At 39.5% G+C, this 21,419-nt stretch overlaps 1 protein-coding gene across 2 annotated transcripts in view; it reads left to right on the forward strand.

Annotated features, from left to right (window-relative positions):
• The window catches only part of ssbp4 (single stranded DNA binding protein 4), a 107,333-nt gene that overhangs the window by 5,848 nt on the left and 80,066 nt on the right, over positions 1-21,419 (forward strand). For both annotated transcript variants that reach the window (XM_008407108.3, XM_008407107.3), the window contains exons 2-3: positions 8,678-8,750; positions 14,694-14,755. In XM_008407108.3, coding sequence (XP_008405330.1) covers positions 8,678-8,750; positions 14,694-14,755 — 135 coding nt within the window. The remainder of the gene's footprint in view (positions 1-8,677; positions 8,751-14,693; positions 14,756-21,419) is intronic.

Consider the following 21,419-nt stretch of genomic DNA (forward strand, 5'->3'; position numbering starts at 1 on the left):
GAAGTTGTTAATCAGTTTGGCAACACTGCACACCGAGCAGAACAGTTTGTCTCTTATTAACATACAGAGGAAAGCATCTGTGCGAACAGCAATGAGGTGAGTGTCAGGTGATAATAGGAAACAGATGAGTGTTTTGAATATTTGGACTAATTACTTCATGGTAGGTTATGTCATTGTTGCCCTCATTAACTACTCGCTGATGACGAAACTCACTAATGGCGAAACCTGTATTGGTAACATCCAAAATGCTCCTTATCCCAAATCTTCAGAAATGCCTGAGATGTTTCTTTGTGGCAAGAGGAGATCACCAGAGCTAAACCGGGTACCGGCGAGATGATCAGGTTGCCTTGGTGTGTTCACATGAATGCAGACGCGTCTATGTGCATGTGTGAGAAATGTCTGGATTAACCCGTGGCTAAAGCCGTTTGTGTTTACATGCTCATTGACACTGATTTGTTTTGACAAAGGAACCGCCAGAACAAAGACGGGCAAATAGAAACGGCATGCGCGCTGGGAATAAGCGTCAGTGAAACATCTTTACAGCATCGCAGAGGTCTGAAGCAGGCACCGAGCCTCTCGCTCACCTCCGTATGACTTCATTTAACTCTTTATTTCTGTTGCCCAGCAGAATATTTCTCTGTGTGCACAGGGAAATCTTGTTTACCTCTTAAACTATTCCGCGTTTTATTAAATTACACACAAAGTGTTTTACTGAGATTCTGTGTGACAGACCAAAACACAGGAGTTCATAATAATTGACAGGAAAATGACACCAAGGTTTCAAAATAATTTACAAGTTACTAATACAAATCTGGAAAGTGTGGCATGGTCTTGTATTGAGCTCCCTTCTCTCTGACACCAATGTAGTCAGTTTCTCCGTCTGTGTAGATTATCCTCAATATAAATTCAGCTGTCGGTATAGTTTGTCGGAGAACATTAGTGAACAAACATCAACATGAAGGAACGCAGCAGACAAAGGTCACAGAAAACACCGTGGAGGATTTTAAAGCAAGGTTAGCTTATAAAACATTATTCTGAGATTTGAACAATTCACAAAGTTCTGTTCAAAGCAATCATGGCTTAATCAATCACCTGCACAGACAAACAAATCATTAAAGAGGACAGCTACTCACAGTCCAGTGGTGACTCTAGAGCTCAATTATGTCACTTTACAAATCTGGCCGTTATCACAGAATACAAGAAGAAAATCATTGCTGAAAATAATTTGAAGGAGATTTGTAGTTGACCACAAACATGTGGAAGAAGGTGCTGTGGTTGACTGCGACTAAAACCGAACTTCCTGCCAAATGTTCCAAAAAACTTGCACTGCATGTCAATATTGATGACAAAATACTTGGCAGATTATTTAACTTATAACAAGGCGTTTTTTATGCTATAAGTTAATTTGTCTATTAGAACAAGTACTTTTACAACAATATTAAGGATTTGTTTACTTAAAACAAGCTTCTGTAACTTGCTGAAAAGTTACTTTTGAATTAATTTGTCTTATTTTAAGTGTAATAAGACATTTACACTAGCAACTAGTCCAAAAGTACTTGGTGAGATTTTGTGTTTTTGCAGTGAAGGCAGATGCTGAGAGTTAAAAACGGGACAAGGAAACATGTTGGGAGGCTAATTTGGTGGAAATGGGGCTTAGGGTCAACAGTTTAAAGGGGGTTGAATACATTTACACACTATCTGTTACGTTTGTGCCGGTTTGTCACATGAAACGTTTTGAAGTTTGGGTTTAAAATGCAACAAAATGTATATTAAAAAAAAAAATCAATGAAACTAGATCAGCTTCTTCCTCCTTCACCGCCTCTTTGCACTTTTTACCTCATTCTGGCACTGTGATCACTGCTGAATTATTCAAATCAGGACATGAAAGTTAATTTTCTAACTGTCTGTGCTTTAGCTGGCTAAACTCAGCTGGGATGCCCGCGTCTCTGGGGGCAAGTGAAGGAAAGGGAAGGTTGGATGGGACAGCCTGGGGCTAAATGTCAGGTTTTGCTCCTCAGGACGAGGCGGGCAGAGAGATCTTCTTGATAAATAGATGTGAAACAAAGTGCTGTTCCGCTTGAATGAAAAGGAGGAGCTAAAAAAGAGAGAAAATCACAAAGGGGCTAATAGACTTTTTCTTTTTTTCCCCCCTGTCCTCTGGCTACAATCCTGCTCAATGAGTATGGAGTAAAAATAGATGCAAATGATCCAGCAGCTGAAAGAGCATGACAGACAGATGTTTGGTGAACCTACTATCATGGGCCGTGATGTTGAGTCAGTTGCAGGTCAAACGAGCCTCCTCCCACTCAGTCTGATCTCCCACTTCCCGGCGTATGATTTGCATCAGAGTTTTCCTTTGCTGCAATTCATCAGTGAGACAGTGAAAGCCAGAGGAGAGGAAACGGGAGACACCGAGAAGAAGGCTGTATGTGTGTGGTTTGTCTTGTAAGCATCTCATCTTTTATTCCTGAGTGACACGTGTAAGCAGCGGCGGGGTCACTAAAGAGGGAATTTACTTTTCTGGTGTCCAAAGAGGAGAAAAAGAACCAGACGCCGATTCGGTTTCCCTCTCTTACGCACGCCTGTCGTACCGAGCGTGCTTCTTTTTAGAAAGCTGCATCATCGGCTTGCATGGAAGGTCCTGTTCTGCGGAGTTACACTCACTGCTTCTGACAGAGTAACAAAAGGTGTCCCCTGAAGCCTGGATTGAATGAGTGTTTTTAAATAATGCATCGCAGCCAGGGCAGGTGCCCATCGCTGGTGCGCAGCGCCCCTCAGATCACACCGGCCTCCGCCATGAAAATTTCATTGCCGCAGAACTCTTGGGAATCTCTGTGCGATCCTGTACGGTGCAAAAAAAAAAAAAAAAAGGGGTGGGGGATATATAGGATCTGACGCTTTCTGCAGGGTGTTTCACACCGCAAATAGGGGCTCAATTTTACACATTACAGCGGTGGACTCCCCCTGCTTTCACCATAACATCACTGCCGTGTGAACTGTTCAGCCTGACACAATGGAAACACAGGAGAACGTGTGAAAAAAGAAACGGGGCTGTTTTCAGAAATATTAAGTCAATATGCTGGAACACTTCTTACATACGTTTTCTTTGTTAACACGACTGAACAGAGAAAATGCATCAAGTTGTTTGACTGTTCTGCTTCCAGTGCATGCAAGCGGCAGCAGTAACCCATTCTGAACACTGTTTTATAATATAAAGATATTAAAACAATTTAAGGCAAAATAACATGTCAACAATTCATTAGTAATGCGAGGTGCATAAAAACCCTGCTGCTGTGTGCCTGGAAAAATTCAGAGGTAAATAAATAAACAACTTTAAATAAAAATACAGACTTTTGAAAAAAAATAAAAAATAGGACGCCATATATTAAAATAAATCCTAAAAACCTTATAATGTCAATGCAGGGCCTCCAGCAGACCTCTTGAAAACAAAAAGGCGTCTCTACAATTAAAAAAAAAAAAAAGACTGCACATGTTTGACTTTTCAAGGAGGTGTGCAGGGATGAAACTGTTACTCTCTAAGCAAACATGAAGGCCAGACTAAGTTTAAATAAAGGGAAACTAAAGAGATGAAGTTCTGGGATAATGGTCTTTGGACATATTAGTCTAAGATATAATTATTTAATCACTAGGAAAAAAAAGAAGGGATATGTTTGATGTGAGCCAATTAATATATTCAGTAAAATAAAACTTTGAAGGTGGAACCGTCGTGTTTGGGGATGTTTTGTCGTAGCGGGGCCTGATCAGCTCACCATCAAAGAGTTCATCATGAATCATATTATGCATCACAAGTTGCTTCAGGAAATTATCACATTATTTGTATAAAAACAAAAGCCGAAACAGAACTGGAACCTGCAACGCGACATAAATTGTATCAGTGACTCCTGGACCCAGTCAAAGACCAGAGGTTGATTTCCTTGAGACGATGCGAATCAACTTGAAATGAGCTGAACATGAAACCCCTGCTGGCCCCTGAGGCGTGCAGAGGACTACAAGAAGGATCTCACTGAAGTTTTTTTCAGCTAAAGGTTGTAACTCTAGTTAGTGACAGGAAAGGCACTTTATCATTTTCTCAGTTTTGTTTAATAAGTAAAATAATTGCCCTTATTTTTTGTTGCATAAGTGCAATTATTTCACTTCCCTTTCCAGAGACATTTTTTTTTAAATCAGCAATTTTTTTTGCATGAAGAACTAACTGAGAGGTGTCCTTAGTTTTTTTTTTTTTACATTACTATATATCACTAAATGAATGTGAAAAAGAAAGCAAGATGTAATTATGTCATACATTATGTGGAGGACTGGGAAAATTAACAATTGGCCCCCGTTTCCCTGATGCTGCTCTCCCTCCGTCCTGGCATGTCTTAAGCTGAAGGGGCGCCCAGTCAGCACATATCCATCGCCTCATGCTGCAAGAGAGTTAAAAGGGCAATAAAAAGGGCATGGTTACCAATATAATTAAGCAATTTAATGGAGATTTTAATTTTAGTTTGTTTCTTCTCAGCTTGTTGTTTTTCTCAGTCTTCATCCAAAGATGTAGATAAGTGCAGCAATTTCTTTGTTCCACATTTCTGTCTCACCGAAAACTGCTCTCGAATCCAGAGGAAGGGGCTTCACATGGAACATACATAACTGCTGCTTAAAAGTATGTGTTTTATTGTTCATTTTGATTTTATTGTCATTATCAACTAGCCATCTGGGGATGAAATTGAAATCCTCTTTAAGAGTCTTGAGTGGTGAGACGGTGATTAGACAAATTAGTCACAAAGTCGATCAAATTGCACATTTTACTCTTAGTTTCTAGCATCCGGCATGCAGAAGTGAGTGAATCTTTATCAATGCAGACGGCATAGCATAGACTCAAAGATAATTCACAGCTACATTTGCAATGCTGCAGCACCGATAAAGTGAAATTATCAACACATTCAAAAAACGTCGCAGCAGCCTTGTACCGTGTACCCAATTATTACATTTTAATCAAATGGTTCAACAAAATCTGATTATTTGTCTTTTTTAGTTTCACTCATGACTGAATGAACCCTGTTTTAGTTCAGCCACATCTATCACGAGGCTGGAACAGTTTACCATGTTTGGCCTCCTCTACATGCTAAATAACAGTTTAAGTGTAATTAGTTATTTCTGTAAGAGTAAGTTTTGTCATGTTAGATTTGACAGCTTTAACCCATTTCTGATTTTTACTTATGAAATTATGTTTTTTTTTTTTTGTTATTTATTTATTTGGAATAATACAATAAATATATGCTAATAATTATACTAAAATATAATTTTCATTTCAGATTTTTGGAGAAAGATTTAGCATTTAAAATAATATACAGTATTATACCATAATAACAAAAAAACAGTCATTAATGATATCTGATTCACTTTCAATTAAATGTTATTGAGTTTGCATGTCCTGATTTACAACAGAGCAATGGATGCTTATGTGGTTTTAAAACAGAGGAAAGTTTGTAATACATTTTTCTGTTTGCTGTGAGCTTAAGCTGGTATGGATCAGCTGCAACAAATTGTTTTCCTTTTAGCAGACGGATGTCAGTTCATGCCACTTAGTTGCATTCAATTCTGATTATCCAAAGCTTAAAAAATCTGGTTGCTCAACTGTTGGCCTAGTTCAGTATTGATTCACTCAGCATCATCGACCCAAACAACATATCTCCGTGTTTCTGCGCTGGCCTGAATGCATGTGATCCGTGCAAAAATAATTGTTCAATACAGACGAAAACATTGCAGCTCCGCTAAAATCTGTAAATTTGTGTCTGTACATACTGTAAAACTATTTAGTTGACTGATTGCTTCGACGCAACTACATCTTTTTTGTCCTCGGTTGTTTGACAAAACTGATGCAGTTTTGTCTGAGTCTGTAAAGTTCAAATAAATGTAGGCGACAGCGTTTGAGTTGCTTGGGATGATAGCCTTGAGCTTTCTGAAGTCTGGGCCAGCTATACTTGTCAAGATCCCTTCTGGTGACTGTGTGATGAGCACTAATAAGGCAAAGGCAGTGACAAGTAACAGGAATGAGTCAGCTGCTGAGAGAAAGTAACAATTTGTTCTCCTGGAAAAGGAGGGTTTGCATTCATATATCAGCTTCATTATAAGTCCCTTCATAAACTGTCTGCCAATATCAGAACAGCAAGAAAAACAGACGAAAACAGAAGAAAAGAAAAAGGTAACGACAGTAAATGTTTATGTTAATTGAACAGGACAAGATTGAGTGTTTTCAGTTACATTTAAGGTTTTAAAACTGATGCATGTAGTTAGGATGCAACTAATAATGAAAAATGCTGCGATAACAAGATAACCTGTAACAAAGGACTCCAGAGTGAGTTTGTTTGTTAGCTAGTTTTGATGGGAGAGCCATTGGCCGCAGCCAGCAGCAGACGACAGTCTCCATCCAGCCTATTGGAGCCGGCCAGGTGAATGAGGGTCTTTTGTGAACCGGAATCAACCAGAATCCGTCTCTCTGATCATGAATCTTCCATGAAAAGCAGCGTTTCTTTGTCACCAATAGTCATGGTCACTACTGAGCGTCGGCAGTGTCATTTCCCTTGGCTTAAAGCTACATGGTGAGAGACAACGGCATGTTTTGGAGTTGATTTGCTCTTTGGGTAGAGATATTAGTCTCAAGACATTGCTGGATGCTCACAGGTTGCTGCTGGAGATTCGGGAATCATTGCCTGAAGTCCAAAGGTGGTTGTAGCCTGGTTAGCTTCTTCAACAGCGGTGAAGAGTTGGCCAGAAGAGCTGACAGCTATGCACAGATAAAAAAAACCCAGTCTACTGTAAGCAAAATGAACAATTATATGGACGTGAGTCGAGCCCCCTGGTGGTCAACCGCAACATTACATTTATCGTAAAAGGGGGGGAAAACAATGTTTGAGCAGTTTTGAATCCAACAGAAAATTAAACAATTCAAAGATTATCTAAGCTTTTGTCTCTAATGTTTGCCTTTTCAAAATTTTGAACATTAAATGGTGTTACAGAAAAGAAAAATCTTTCTAACTTGCAGGTCTAAAGAAAAGTTACGCTATTTTTCATCTCGGCACCAATTTTCACCATTACCCTGTGTGATTACACCTCACAGCAAGACAGATCTGAATTTCATTCAGAGGGCTGAAAGGGGCTTGATGCGTGCAATTTGCATGTCCTTCCTTAATGTCAGAGTCCCAATGCTTTGATTTTGCTTAGAATAATAATAATTTTAAAAAAAACATAGCAATGTTTGGTCAGCCAGCAAGTCTTTGGCTCCGTTCACACTGTTTATGATCACTTGTGAGCAGCTCAAAGAACACCTGGTTGACAGAATGAGTCTCTTTTCCCTTCGACTCTGGAAACTTTTGATCAGATCTCATAATCTTTGACATAAATGATTGCTTTTGTTCCATATATGAGACCACATGCCATAGACTCTAATGATGTGATGCTTGTGCATGTTGCAGCATGCTTTGCAGACAATCCTTTTGCACAACAAAAAGAACACGTTTTATACTGAACACCAACATTTACAATGTAACTAGAAGACTACTCACTTGTTTGTTGAATTTCGTCTGCATTTTTCATTTCCCATCTTTCGATTTGTTGCCATGATTGTCATACAAGAGATTTATTACAAAGGTTGTTTACATTATGCTACCCTGACTCTTTGACCGCCAGAACTTAATAATTAATAACCTTGAACCTTTGGTTTCCCCTGTGTTGTTTGTTGTCTATTGGAGTTGATCAACTTCTGAACTTAAAATCAGAAATCCTTAACAAAGGTTTTGAGTACTATTAAAAGTACTGCCCTCCAAAGAGGGTTGTTTTTCTTTCTGTGGTAATTTCCCACCTGGTTCAGTTTTTTATACCAATGGTAAAGCAGCAGAAACAAATATCTCCACTGCTTCTACCAGGATCCTACTGGAAACAGTGTCTGTGAAAGGTGAAAATTTGTGAATTTGGAGTATTTTTAATATCTTCTCTGTTTTTATGTGAACTCAACATCTAACATTTTCTTGTGTTGTAAGATCAGAGCAATGTTACAACCCTAGTTTTTGTTTAATTGAACATGGTTAGTGTCAACCTTGAAATAACAAAAACGTCATCTCAGGAAAACAAAGACACCAGTAAGACGAACATAGCTAATGCACAACATCCAAAGATAATCTTGTGACATGACAAGAATGTAGGTATTTCACATTCTGATGTGATGTAGATCTGGGTGATGTCTGAGCATCGTGTCCGAGCTCATTCCTTCTCTCCTTCGTCCCGTGTTCCTCAGAGTGTCTACACCGTTTTGTTTTCAGTGTCTCGGCCTTGACAGCAGACAGCCTAAAACCGCAGGGATATGGCCAAGTGCCACCAAAGCTTTTTAGCTCTTCGCCGAAGAGCCTTACATCACACATTTACAACCTCGCCACAATGTATACGATCTTCGCACGGTAAAAGTCTTGTTTGTCTCGGCTTCGTTTCACATGAACAGTGAGGATTTGGTCCGGCTTCGGTTCAAAGGCTTTACCGTCCTGTTTCATTGCTTTCCTACAGTGTGAATCCTTGAATGATTTCTAAATTGTAAAATGACGTAAAAAAACAAAACAAAACAAACAAAAAAAACATACTGAAACCAAAAAATGTGACAACCTGTCTTCCTCTCTGCTTTGTTTTCCAGGTTAGCTTTATACGTCTATGAGTATTTACTGCATGTTGGCGCACAGAAATCCGCACAGACCTTCCTGTCAGAGGTAAGATGCCCTCCTAATGAAATTTCCTGTTTAAAAAGGATGAGTGTGATTCCCCTTCTATTGTACGACCACCAGAGGAATTTACATTGTAGGTCTTTCCGGGTTCAGCAGTTATTCTATAACCTCCAGCTGACCTTTCTTACAGCCAACAGTGGACTTTAGCCAGTTTCTGTGTTCAGAACAATACAAACATTGGTCGGTCTACTTAACATGATTAACCACCTCTCTATATTAGGTTCAATTTGGAATCATAAACTGTGTAATTAGACGTATTGTGAGGACATATTGTTTGTGTTCTGTTTTGATATTTGATAAGGGAAGCCCGTGGCTGCCAAGTTAAACCTTGATTGTTTGAAGCTAATCCTAACAATTTGCTCAAGGTCTACTGGAGATATTAGCCTCTTATTATGCCTCCAGTCGGTAGAAGTTGTAAGGGCTCTAATGTGTTGCATCCTTTTCCTAATGGACATCCTTCCTGCTAACGGTTCCATGTACGGGCTTTCTGCAGCTGAACACGTCTCTTACACGCAGGCTTTACTCAGCTCTGTGAAAGACGCTCACTTCCAGTGAAAGAAAAGGCAGGTCGACTTCTGGCCACTTTGTTCCAGGACACATTTGCCTGTCACGTCATCATGTCAGCTCGGGCCAGAGCAACATTTGAACTCAGGAATCTAGACTATGAATAAATTTCATGAACATGTCTTGTCAAACATGTTTTATCTCGTGGTAAATTTGTTGAATTTTAAAGAACTGGACAAAATGCATTAAAAACATATATAACTAGCCAGTTCTTGTATCTGTACAAAAATAGATCAAAGTAGCATTGTTAAGCACTAACACACTTCCGTACCTATATGTGCTGGGTGTAGTACAAATTGTCAACAAGTAGAAGTAGTGCTGTTTGAAGATACTTTTGCTCAAGTACAAGTAAAAAGTAGTTATCAATAAAAACAGTAACAAATTATTTAGTGAAATCACAACTGGATACAATGTAATCAGATAGACAAAAATATATTTAAAATGTGCTAATACTTGTATTTTGAAATAAAGTTAAAAAAATATGACACATTTACAGTATAATGAGACATACTGTGTATTTACTTGCCATCCAAACAGCACAGCAGGATGAGCAGACAGAAAATAACATCAGAACAAGGCCATCCGTGTGCAAAATGTCTCACTTTACTGTAAACTCTGCAGGCATATGTCTGTGTTGGTACATGATTGGCTACAGTGTGCTATTCTTTAATGTGTTAAATGATCAGAGGTGGATGTAGTTGAAATATTTTTGTAATTAAGACTCATGATACTTCAAAATAATTTTTCTCAAAAATAAAAAGAAGGGTGCCGTAAAACTCATTTTATTCAAAGCTTTATTCAGGTAAATGTAACTCATTACATACTGAAACTGCACTATTGCACTATTATTCAAATAATATCTGCTATACATATGGTGAAATGTATCTGTTCAAACAAACACACTAGTCCTTATGACGGGGGTCCACTTTTTATAAAGCTATACATGAGTTGGCACATACTTACCATTTAATGCTATAAACCAATTAAGTTGTCTTAAGATCTGCCATATCTAAAAAATAATAGCAAACATATTTGGTTCTTTATTAAAGAGCCTATAGTGAAATAAATAACATAATTTAGGTCAAAATGGCACTGGATGTTATGTCCATGAAGGTTGTGTTTTATGGTAACTGTGACAAAAAAGAGAGAGACCAAGGACTAAACCTTGAGGTACTCCACAAGAGTCAACCCAACATCTGCAGTCCTTTAAAGGGGGTTTATGATACAAAATCGTGTTTTTATCATGTTTTAATGTCATTCTGTCATCAGAAAAGACCCCAGCGTGTTGCTTTGACTCACTCCTTGATTCTCCGTGGCAACCGAAATGCCTGCTCATACAACACGCTGCATATTTCCACAAAGAAAGAGCAGGACTTCCTTAAAAAGACACAGGCCCATTTTCGAGGCATTAAATTACAAAGTCTAATTTCTTTTAAGTAGTTTTTGATGTATACGTAATTTTTATAACAAATGAAGGCGACAGTTACTTGAGTGTACCTGGGAAATAAATGATTACTCGACCGCTTAAGACGATCAATAAGACTTAAATCTGGTGGCAAAATCTTTTAGAGATGATCAGGTTTTTGGAGCTCTGACCTGCCAAGTTGGATTTTACTTCTTGGCATAGAAACACTAAGTTGTGTAAACTTAGTTTTAACTTAGTACTTAAATGTTACAAACATAGACCATAAAAAAAGGGCTGCAGTTTCTTTGCTGAAGGTGTTCGTTCTGAATCACTTCCTTTGATGCGTAAATGGAGATAATGCAGCGCTATATGCATTTATGCTTTGAAGCACAAATCCTTATCTGAGTTTAACTTGATTCAAAACATGTATCTCAGAGCATGCTTTTTGTTGATACATTTATTGATTGAAAGAATATAAAGAGTGATATAAAAACATCTTCATCCTGGGTCTTCAAATTGTATAATGGCTTCACAAATCAGAAGCCACTATACAGTTTGAAAAAGCACAGTGCAGCAGATGGTTTTTTTTTATTATTATTATTATAGTGCAGCAGATGTTGGTAAAAGTACTTGTACCAGGCTCTGCTTAAGTGTGTACTTTAATATGCACCCTGTTCAGTAAATAAGAATTTAACGTGGAAAGCTGGCAAATAAAGGCTTAACACAATCGGGTAAATTAACTCCAATTACTCACAATAATATCAATATGTTATTGTTCTACAACAGAACTACAAAAATGTTGCATAAAATGTTGCATTATTCTTTCATCTGCCTGTCCCCTCTGGAAAAACTTTCAAGAAGTGTAAAATGGTTCAAATTAAACCAACTTTTTGAGATTTTTGATTTAAAGAATAAAAAAACCCCCCCAAAAAAACAAACAGGCAAAATATATCATATTTGACCTCAACAATATTGTGATGACCGCTGCTATTTTAAATTTGGACCGCTGCTATTTTAAATTTGGAGGAAAAAAAAGATTTTGATATTTTTACACACACACATATATATATATATATATATATATATATATATATATATATATATATATATATATATATATATATATATGTGTGTGTGTGTGTGTGTGTATGTGAAGAACACAAATCTGAGTACAATGGGGGAGAGCAGCACTGTGAGATAAAGCAGTGAGGCTGCAGAAAGCTTTGATAATTTCTGAGGCCTTACGGGTGAATCTTCTCCCAGAGATTTAAGTTTTATCGTCGGGCTGCTGGAAAGGGGTGAAATTCAGGGTCGCAGGCAACCAGAGGCATACAAACACAGATCTGAATTAAAACTGCATATTCACAGACAAACTCTCATGGTGTGTACACATGCACACATGGTATTCAAACTAAGTCTTTTGGATGGAGTTGTCTCAAATAATACTAGTTCTGTGAGTGCACAGCATGAGGATTCACCAGTGTCCATTTATTGATACTGTTAAGGCTTTCTAGAGTATTTCCAGTGTGTTACCATTTATTTGAAAAGGTTTGCAATGTTGCATTATTGATACATGGGATTTTTTGGGCATTTTGGGGCTTTCTGATAAGTTATTTACTAAATTGTTTTAGCAGGATAGGAAGACATTAGATCATAAGAAATACTACAAATGCATCACTTCACTATACATTTGACGTTGTTGCATAAACAAATTGATTCTCACCTAAAGCAGAGCGTCATTTTTTTAGACATTTTGAGAAATTGCTCCTTATTCAGATGGCACATAAACTAAAACACTATAACAACCTGCATTTATCTCACGCTATATTCTCCAGATAGCCTACTGACGTCAGCAACTTAAAAGCATGTAAGTGACAGCATGAGCTCCTCTTTTGATGAGTTTGGGTAAAACTTTATATAACATTAGAGTTTTATTTTATACTTTGGGACATGATCAGACAGCAGAAGTAACATTCCCAATCCTGATACAGCTGAGAACTGCACCAATAATCTCCAATAAACATGGACTTTTCGGGAGCAACAGTAACACACATACTTGCCTGTCTGATTGATTTTCAGAGACCAGTAAAGAAACCATTACAACATGGCACAGTGGTTAGAGTGGCCGTCCCGAGTTTGACCGCCGCATGTCTTTACTCCTCTTCTCTCTGCCTGTCAGATTACTTTCAAGTAAAAGGTCTTAAGTGCTGAAAAAAACCCCATTAAAAACAGCACACCAGATTTTTATTGTCCTGTTTTAATAGGAAACACTTTATTTTGGCAATGCATTTTAAGCTTATTTAAGAAACAGTGTAGTCAAGTGATTTCTACTCTTGAATTTTTCGGACCATAAACAATCCCTGCTGTCTTATCTGCATTAAGTTGGAGTGATATTGTTGACTAGTAGTCCTTGATCGTTTGTTAACACCGATATATAAAGTTGGCATAGCTATGCTTAGAGATGATCTGAGGCAGGGAGGCCATGTAGATTAATAGGCCACAATTGAGTTTAATTTTTTTCCCCAGATTTACCTACTGCATTAACGACTACTGGTGCAAGCTGATTCAAAAGGTGTGCACAGGTAGCGGGGTAATTAGCTTTACACATCTTAGCAATTACTACAACAATGTTTTGTTTTTTTTTCTGCTAGTGTTTCTACCTAAAATATCCATATCAATTATTGTAAATGCAGCCGGACGTGCAAGAATGGTTTAAGGTTGTAAAACCTAGATATGTTAACGCTGTGGTACTCATTTGAACTGGAAATCAATATTGTGCTTGAGATTGCTGCCATCCATCAGAAGAGACAGCATTGGCCTTGTTGCTGGTGGAGAGACGTTGCTGACCAAGCCACCTGCTGCTTGTGCATCAAAATATGTAAAAGTCGTAACTGTCCTCTCAATTGCAGCTTCCCCTCCTGATATCTGAAGGAAGACACTCATTCATCCAGACAAGGAAAACACAACTTTCTGTCATTATACAAACTCACTTTGCATGAAGTGACAAGCGGGAGCCATCCGACGCCTGGCAAATTGCTCTCGAAATGTTTGTGCGACATGATTTTATCAAGACTTTAAAGAAAAATTATATAGTGTAATGCCCACGAGAGCAATCACAAATGTGTTTTTAATAGATTAGGGACTTTTTATAGTTTGCAGATAAACTTAAGGTCCCACACAGATACACCTGCTCATCTAATGAGCGTGCTATCAACCGGGCCTCTCCGGCCTTAATTAGCCTCTGTTCCTCCTCGAGCGGGAAGCGCACGCACTCACGTTTATAGTATCCACACAACGCGCCGCCGTTCCCCGAGAGGACTTCGCCGCACTCTGCTCTCCTGCACAGTGCAGCACTCAGCTCTTTAGCAGCATTAAATCAACAGGCCCACAACAACGCGCTGCACATCACATCATTATAAGTGGCACTGGGGAAATCTGTAGGATAGACACTTTAATAGAAACCTGGGGCTTGTATCTGTTCTTTCTTTTTTTTGATACAGAGCACATATAGAAAAAAAAATAAAGAAATCTCGGCCCTGTCATGCTGTCTTCACATGCTCTTAGACTGTATGTAGAGGCCCTGAATCTTTGCTGCTTATGTGTGTGGAGCCGTGTCAGCGGTCGCGTGTGCAGCAGGCAGTTGGTCGGCTATCTCTCATTGGATCTTATCTCGGAGTCCAGATACAGGCAGGAGCTTGGCTGGTTTTCTGAGGGCAGCGGAGAGCACTGCTGCTTCAAGACAGTCACACTGTCTTACCCACGAACTCGTCTGCTCTGCGCTATAGATCACTCCCCGGCCGATTATTTCTCCCAAAGTGTCGCTCTGTCAGCCTAAAGTTGGGAGGAACGTTAAGCAAAATGGTTACATTATGAATAAAACATGCTGCAGTGTCTAATTTTTCATTCTTCTCCTTTCTCTCTTGCCCTGAATGTTCTTTCTCCTTCCCTGTTTCTCGCAGATCCGATGGGAGAAGAATATCACACTCGGGGAACCGCCAGGATTTTTACACTCGTGGTGGTGGTATGTGTTCATTCATCCTCTCGCTTTTGTTTCTTTGCTCGGCCACACACACACGCACACGCACGCACGCACGCACACACACACACACACTCACTCACACACACACACAATTCTTTTTAAGCGTCTCATGTTTATATACCAAAGAGGTCATCTTAAAGGTTTGAATGAATGTGCAGAGGTGAAATGAAGGCAGTAATTGCAGGTACGGCAACGGCATCATCTCCTGGTGTCCTGATTGACAACTGAGCTCCGTTATTTGAGGCTCTTCTCATGGCGTCTCTCTATGAAGTGTTCACAGTTCAGTTAATGTCAAAAATCACTGACACATCCTCCAATCACTGTGGTTGTTGTGACTGAACCCCCCTAACTCCCCAGCCCCTCCTGTGAATGTGGCACAGAGACCACATTTTACACTACGGCACACTTGTAATGATAAAAGTTAACTGAATAGCTTTAGCTATAAATTCACATTACAACTACTACTAACACTAACTCTTAGCAAAGCTCACAAACAGGAAGTTTATCAGCCTTCTCTTGTGACTGTCTGGGGTTTATGAGGACAGAAAAGAGACAGATAACCAAAACACAGACCTACTAAGACAGAAGTTGTTTTTTGCGGAACAGAAAAAAAAAGAAAAAAAGCTAAATACACAGAGCTAATGGAAGTAATAGCTTGTCTAATAGTTCAGTCCAGACAGAAATTAAATGCAGTGAAACACTGAAGAGACATCAAAAAGCCTACACTACAAAACACAAAGTCTTAGCAAGTATTCTGGTCTAGTTTCTATTTCAAATATGTTAGTCCACTTGAAATAAAACAAAACTGACTTACAAGAAACTTTTAAGTAAGATGTTGTAGCTCATTTTAAGTCAATAATTCTTAGTCTTGATAAAAAAGCATTGATTCCACTGGCAGATTATTTCACTTATAGCACGGTAACCGTGTCTTGTTACAAGTGAAATAATTAGAACTTATCATATATGAAATATTGACTTAGAAGAAGCTCTTATATCTTAATGAAAAGTTATTTTTAGATTAGTTTTGTCTTATTCAAAGTGATATTTGCACTAGAAACTAGACAAAACTACGTTATAAGATCTGATGTTTGTTGCAGTGTACACTGAGTTTATGGGAGCATGAGCTCCATTAGGTCTTTATTTAGGGAGTGCAAAGGTAGAAAATGATTTCTCACTGGTCCTTTTGAAGAAAATAAAAACAAGCACTAGGTCAGCCGTCTCTTCTATTGAAAGAAAATACAGACAGAAGACAAATATGACCCTAATAATTCAAAGATAATTCACCAATGGAGTGTAACAGAAGGAAGCAGAGTGTGGTCAGCATTTTGTTGAGCAGTCTAAGCCTATAGCAAGGTTCAAGCAAAGACAGCTGAGAACTCCTTCAAGCTTATCAATAGGAAAAGTTTCAAGCCTCGTCTTAAAAAGGGTGTCTGCTTTACGGACAGGAACTAGTGGGCAATTCCAAAGGAGAGGAGTTTGATCAGCCTATTACTCCACTCAATCAATTAATCAAATTTTATTTGTATAGCACATTTCAGCAGCAAGGCATTTCAAAGTGCTTTACATAATTAAAATAAAAACAGCATGTGACATTGAATAAACAGTGAGAAGAGAAAGATTTTTTTTAAAAAAGATTAAAAAAGATAAAAACATTAAAACCCGCACCCCTTTGGGACTTCAGTTAAACGTCGTTTAACTGGGACTCTAACCGTCTGGGACTTTAGTCAAAAACACCGTTTGACAAGGACTACAACCTCTAGGTTTCTAGTTGAAACGCCGTCAACTGGGACTCTAAACCCCGTTGGACTTTAGTTAAACGTCGTTTAACTGGGACGTTTTCTGGGGGGCTTTACATCATTAAAACTTAAACAGTGATAAAGAGAAATAAAAAGAAATTAATAAATAGATAAAAATTAAAGATAAAAACATTAAAATCATCGAAGACATCAAAACCCACAGTCTAACATTATTTAGCTATAAGCAACTCTAAACAGGTGGGTTTTAAGTTGAGATTTAAAAGCACCCAGTGTTTCAGCTGTTTTACAGTTTTCTGGAAGTTTGTTCCAAATCTGTGGTGCATAGAACTGAATGCTGTTTCTTCTCATTTGGTTCTGGTTCTGGGGATGCAGAGCAGACCAGAACCAGAAGATCTGAGGGGTCTAGACAGTTGGTACAACAATAACAGACCTTTAATGTATTGTGGTGCTAAACCGTTCAGTGATTTATAAACTAACATCAGTATTTTAAAGTCTATTCTCTGAGCTACAGGGAGCCAGTGTAGGGACTTTAAAACTGGTGTTATGTGCTCTATCTTCCTGGTTTTAGTGAGAACGTGAGCAGCAGCGTTTTGGATCAGCTGCAGCTGTTTGATTGATTTATTAGTCAGGCCTGTGAAGAGGCTGTTGCAGTAATCAATGCGGCTAAAGATAAACGCATGGATGAGTTTCTCTAGATTGTGCTGAGACATCAGTCCTCTAATCCTGGAGATGTTCTTCAGGTGATAGAAGGCCAACTTTGTGACTGTCTTAATGTGGCTCTGAAGACACTTCAGACACTACTGTTAGACACTCGAGGAAAAAATATTTGACGAGTTTCTTTCTCTCATCAGCAGTAGAGTAATATTACCTGGGTCTTCTAATGGCTTTCCTTTCTGCTATCACTCAAATGCAGACGTCCCATGAGGTTTCAGTTCGACTTTCCTTTCATTCAAATTTAAAGTGACACAATTCTAGCAATTAGCACACATCGTTTGTAAATACAAATGTGTGATTCCCGAACTCTGGAGTACAGCTTTATAGAAGTTGGATTTGTTAACAAATGAGAATAGAGGAATCATCTGATGATGTGGAGCGCATGTGAATAGTTGCTTTCTTAAAATAGTCTGGACTAACCCTTTTTGGATCTCTAATGGATTTAAAGTTGTTTTCCTGTCATTTAATTCACTCGTTACGTAGGAATACACTCAAACTTGTGTCACAAAATGTAAAACGAGCACATCTTTTCCTTTTTGACTGTCTGCTTGAATTTTTATTTTAATGAAAAAGCTCCCAAAGCCTCTGTGTCCCATCCTCTGTGATTGCTGTAACTGCTGACCATGTTAGGGGCGGGGAGGTTGCATGAGCGGGTTAGTCAGCCGAAGCCCTCTGTTGTTTGCAGAAGGTTTTCATGCACCTGTCCCTGTCACTGTGTATTGGCCTCATGGCTGGAAACCCTTTGCTTCCATCACCAGAACTTAGACTTCAACCTGAAGCTCTGGGTCATAAAACAAAGCCTCTGATGTGGGTTTATGTCTTTTCAGACTCTTCAAATAAATCTGTCAAATTGTTTAATGCTGCACAAATGGAGGAATGTGTTTTTCTGTCTGCCTGCAAGAGCTATGTCAATGGACTTAGAGACTGGCACAAATGCTCATCATGAGTGGGAGAAAAAAAAATGCATCAGACAGAAATGTTGTTGTGAATTGTAGGTCTTTACAAAGCTGTGACAATAAAACAGATACGACTAAATGCGTTGAATTTAGCCGATTCCAACAAAACGTGGCTGCTGCGTTAATGTCTCAAACTGTTATTAGCATCTTATATTAGTGGTAAGCGCATTTCCATTAGTACAGCTGTAGATTTTCTGTGTCCTACACAGAATGTGTTGATTCTTACATTAACTCTGATATGGAAAGTTCAAAATGGTCAATTTCAGTTCAACTTTCTCTGTTATCTGCTGAAAGTTTTGCTCTCGCTGACTCTCTTGCAGCCTGAATGAACTGCAGACATTACACAACCCACATAAATATTCATGTCTGTTATACTTTTTGAAGCACAACTTCTCCTTTTTGATTTGAGAGTCATTGCAATTCACCTTTTTCACCTCTTTAATTTATACTTTAGTGTAAGTGTGTCCATGTTTTATTGTGTTGCCCTGTGATGGAGAGTTTGACCTGTCCAGGGTGTTTCCTGCCTCCTACTCAATGACTACCAGAGATACACACAGATGTGTGGGTCTAAACAATGGTTTAGACCCACACATAATAACCACAATAATAACCACATGTGTGGTTATTATTATTACAATAATAATAACCACACATGTGGTCAAAGGACTTTTTGGGAACTTGAAAAAGTGAACATACTGTAGGTTGATGATATGAACCAGTGGTTCAACGTAAAACTGCAGGGATAGTAAAACTGTTTTTACTGGTGAGTATTTCTATCTTTTTCAGCTGCTACTTTTCAAAACAAGCTAAATAAACATGTAAGACTTTCAATATAAGCCAAAATAAATACTGAGAAGATAACTAAAGGGGCTAATCAATCTCGATATGTGTTGGCTTCTGCTTGACCTACAACTTAAAGCTGATTCAACTATAGACCTGGCCTGCCTTTACATCAGGATAGTTTATACTACCAGAATAAAACTATTATTTTTCTCTTTACATCGAATAAAAAACTTGGAGAGAGTTTAAAATCTGTATTTTCAGTTTGACTGCAGCAGTGGCTGTGTTGGTGTTGCATGGTCTGATCACATTTGCGTGATCAGAGACCTTATACAGGAAACACACCTCTTTAATGTTGTACACCATTTAACTTTGTGTCTCCTTTCTTACGGTATGAAAACACAATCATACACAATCAGAGTTGATCGGGCTGAAAATTGCCCAGCTCCGGTCAACAGATGACTCCTGAGAGCAAAACAGAGAGCAGAAAATGTGTCTGTCAGATTGAAAGATAAGTTTTTGGCAGGGAGAGGAGAAAGCAGGCAGGACAGAAAAAGGAACAAGAACTGGAGCAGACAAAGAATCCGGCTGGCAGCGAGGCAGGCAGGTTGGATCCTTGGCCAGGCAGCACGAGAGCCGAGGAGAGGGGATGAGAGCTTTGACAGGGTCCGCTTTGTTTGTCATTCATGCTATCCCGCTCATCCCCAAAGCCCCCCGGCCAACCCTGTGTAATAAACCCGGACATGCGGCTTCATTCATTCATCCTCTCCTGCCCCCGTGTGTGTTGTGATTGTGCAGCCTGTTGACACGGCTCATAATGGCCCTTAAAGAGCCTGGCTTCTCTCAATCTGACAGCCACCAGTCACACTGACGGAGTGACATTCGCAAACACACAGTGCAGCATTAGTTTGCTCTCTACTCTGCTGCAGCCAGCGAGAGGGCTTCCGTGTGTGTGTGTGCGTGCGTGTGAAAGCGGAAAGCAGAAAGGAAAACCAAGCACCCTTGAGTGTGTGTCGTAACTGTACTGATGTATTTCATTGGCGTTGGGAGATGACACTGGCCTGGGAGTGGAGGGAGATGATTATCTGGGCTATGAGGGCACTCTCCAGTGTAGTGTGACCTAGCTGAGGGGCGTCTGTCTGGGCCGCAGAGCACGTGGACCCAGACTCCATCCCGGCTGTGTGTGGAGTCTGGGGAGCGGAGGGGTCGGCTGCTTGAGGAGGATGGGAGGCGGAGCCCCCGTCTCCACCTTTGTGCCACCCAGCTCACCCCCACCCCTTCCCCTCCAACCTCCAGCATCCTTCAAAACAAAAGCTCCAGATGGCAGAAAAGCCACCAACCTCCCTCATCCCTCACCCACCGCTCCTCCTCCCTCAACCTTTGTCTGAAGGCCCGTCCCTTTGTTTGCGGAAGAGAGAGACCCCCGAACGGATTAACTCTTTGCATTCCAGCCTCTTTTGTGTTAAACAGCCAAACCTAAGACCCCGACCCCACCGTCACCCCGGCCCCACCCCCACTGTCTCCTCTTCAGCTCCTTGGTGTGCAGGTTTTTTCTTTTTTCTTTTCTCAAACGCCGTTTCCTGTAGGACGGTAAAGGTGGGTGGGTTTGGGGGGGTGGGGAGGGCAACAAGAGAGAAAAAAGTGGAGAGACCTTGGGAGAGGGGGTGCTGGTGGGGGTCACTCATCCACATCTGTTGTTATGGGTGGAGGGATAAAGAAAGGGCTCAGTGAAGGCTGCAGGTGTTGATTGTGTCATTAGCCGCCTCTCTCTTGGCCGATGCTAGTTGTCTCCTTTTTTATCCCAGAATCGATCGCTTTAACCAGTTTTCACTGGATGGCCTCTGAGTCTCCAGCACCCTTCCCCCTGACCCCCGCCCTCGTAAAAACTCACACCACCCTTCACCATAAACCACAGGCCAACAGCGTTATGCAGATATCTCACTTTGATGGCCTCTAGCAGGAATTCCTACGTCTGAGGATCAGAGACAGCGGAAAGCGTTCTTTACTTCCAGAAGAATTAGACTCCATCGCTTCCTCCCTGACTAATTTATGACCTTATTCTTCTTAGTATTGTGTGTTTTTGTCATCAAGGCTCTTAATATGAGCAATTTTAATAATTGTAATTCCATTTTAGATCAGCACTGACTGGCCTAGCTTCACAACATCCCAGTAATATCCTCTTAAGTCCAATTATCCAGAAAATATGTTGATCTTTTTTATTTCTTGAGAAGCTAAAGGTGCAAATAGTTTAATATTTTGTACAATTCTATGAAAAAAATTTGTTTCTTTATAGATTTTTGCTTGTACTTACAATTTGCAGCCATTAATCTATTGGATTAAAGCTCTTCTCCAGACAGCACAAATATACACAAAATTTGTTTTTATAATAGACTCATCCTTGCCAAAGTTGTAAAACACCAGATTCATATGAATTAATTT

This window comes from Poecilia reticulata, chromosome 4, assembly GCF_904066995.2.
Source record: "Poecilia reticulata chromosome 4, P_reticulata-male-v2, whole genome shotgun sequence".
Lineage (NCBI taxonomy): Eukaryota > Metazoa > Chordata > Actinopteri > Cyprinodontiformes > Poeciliidae > Poecilia > Poecilia reticulata.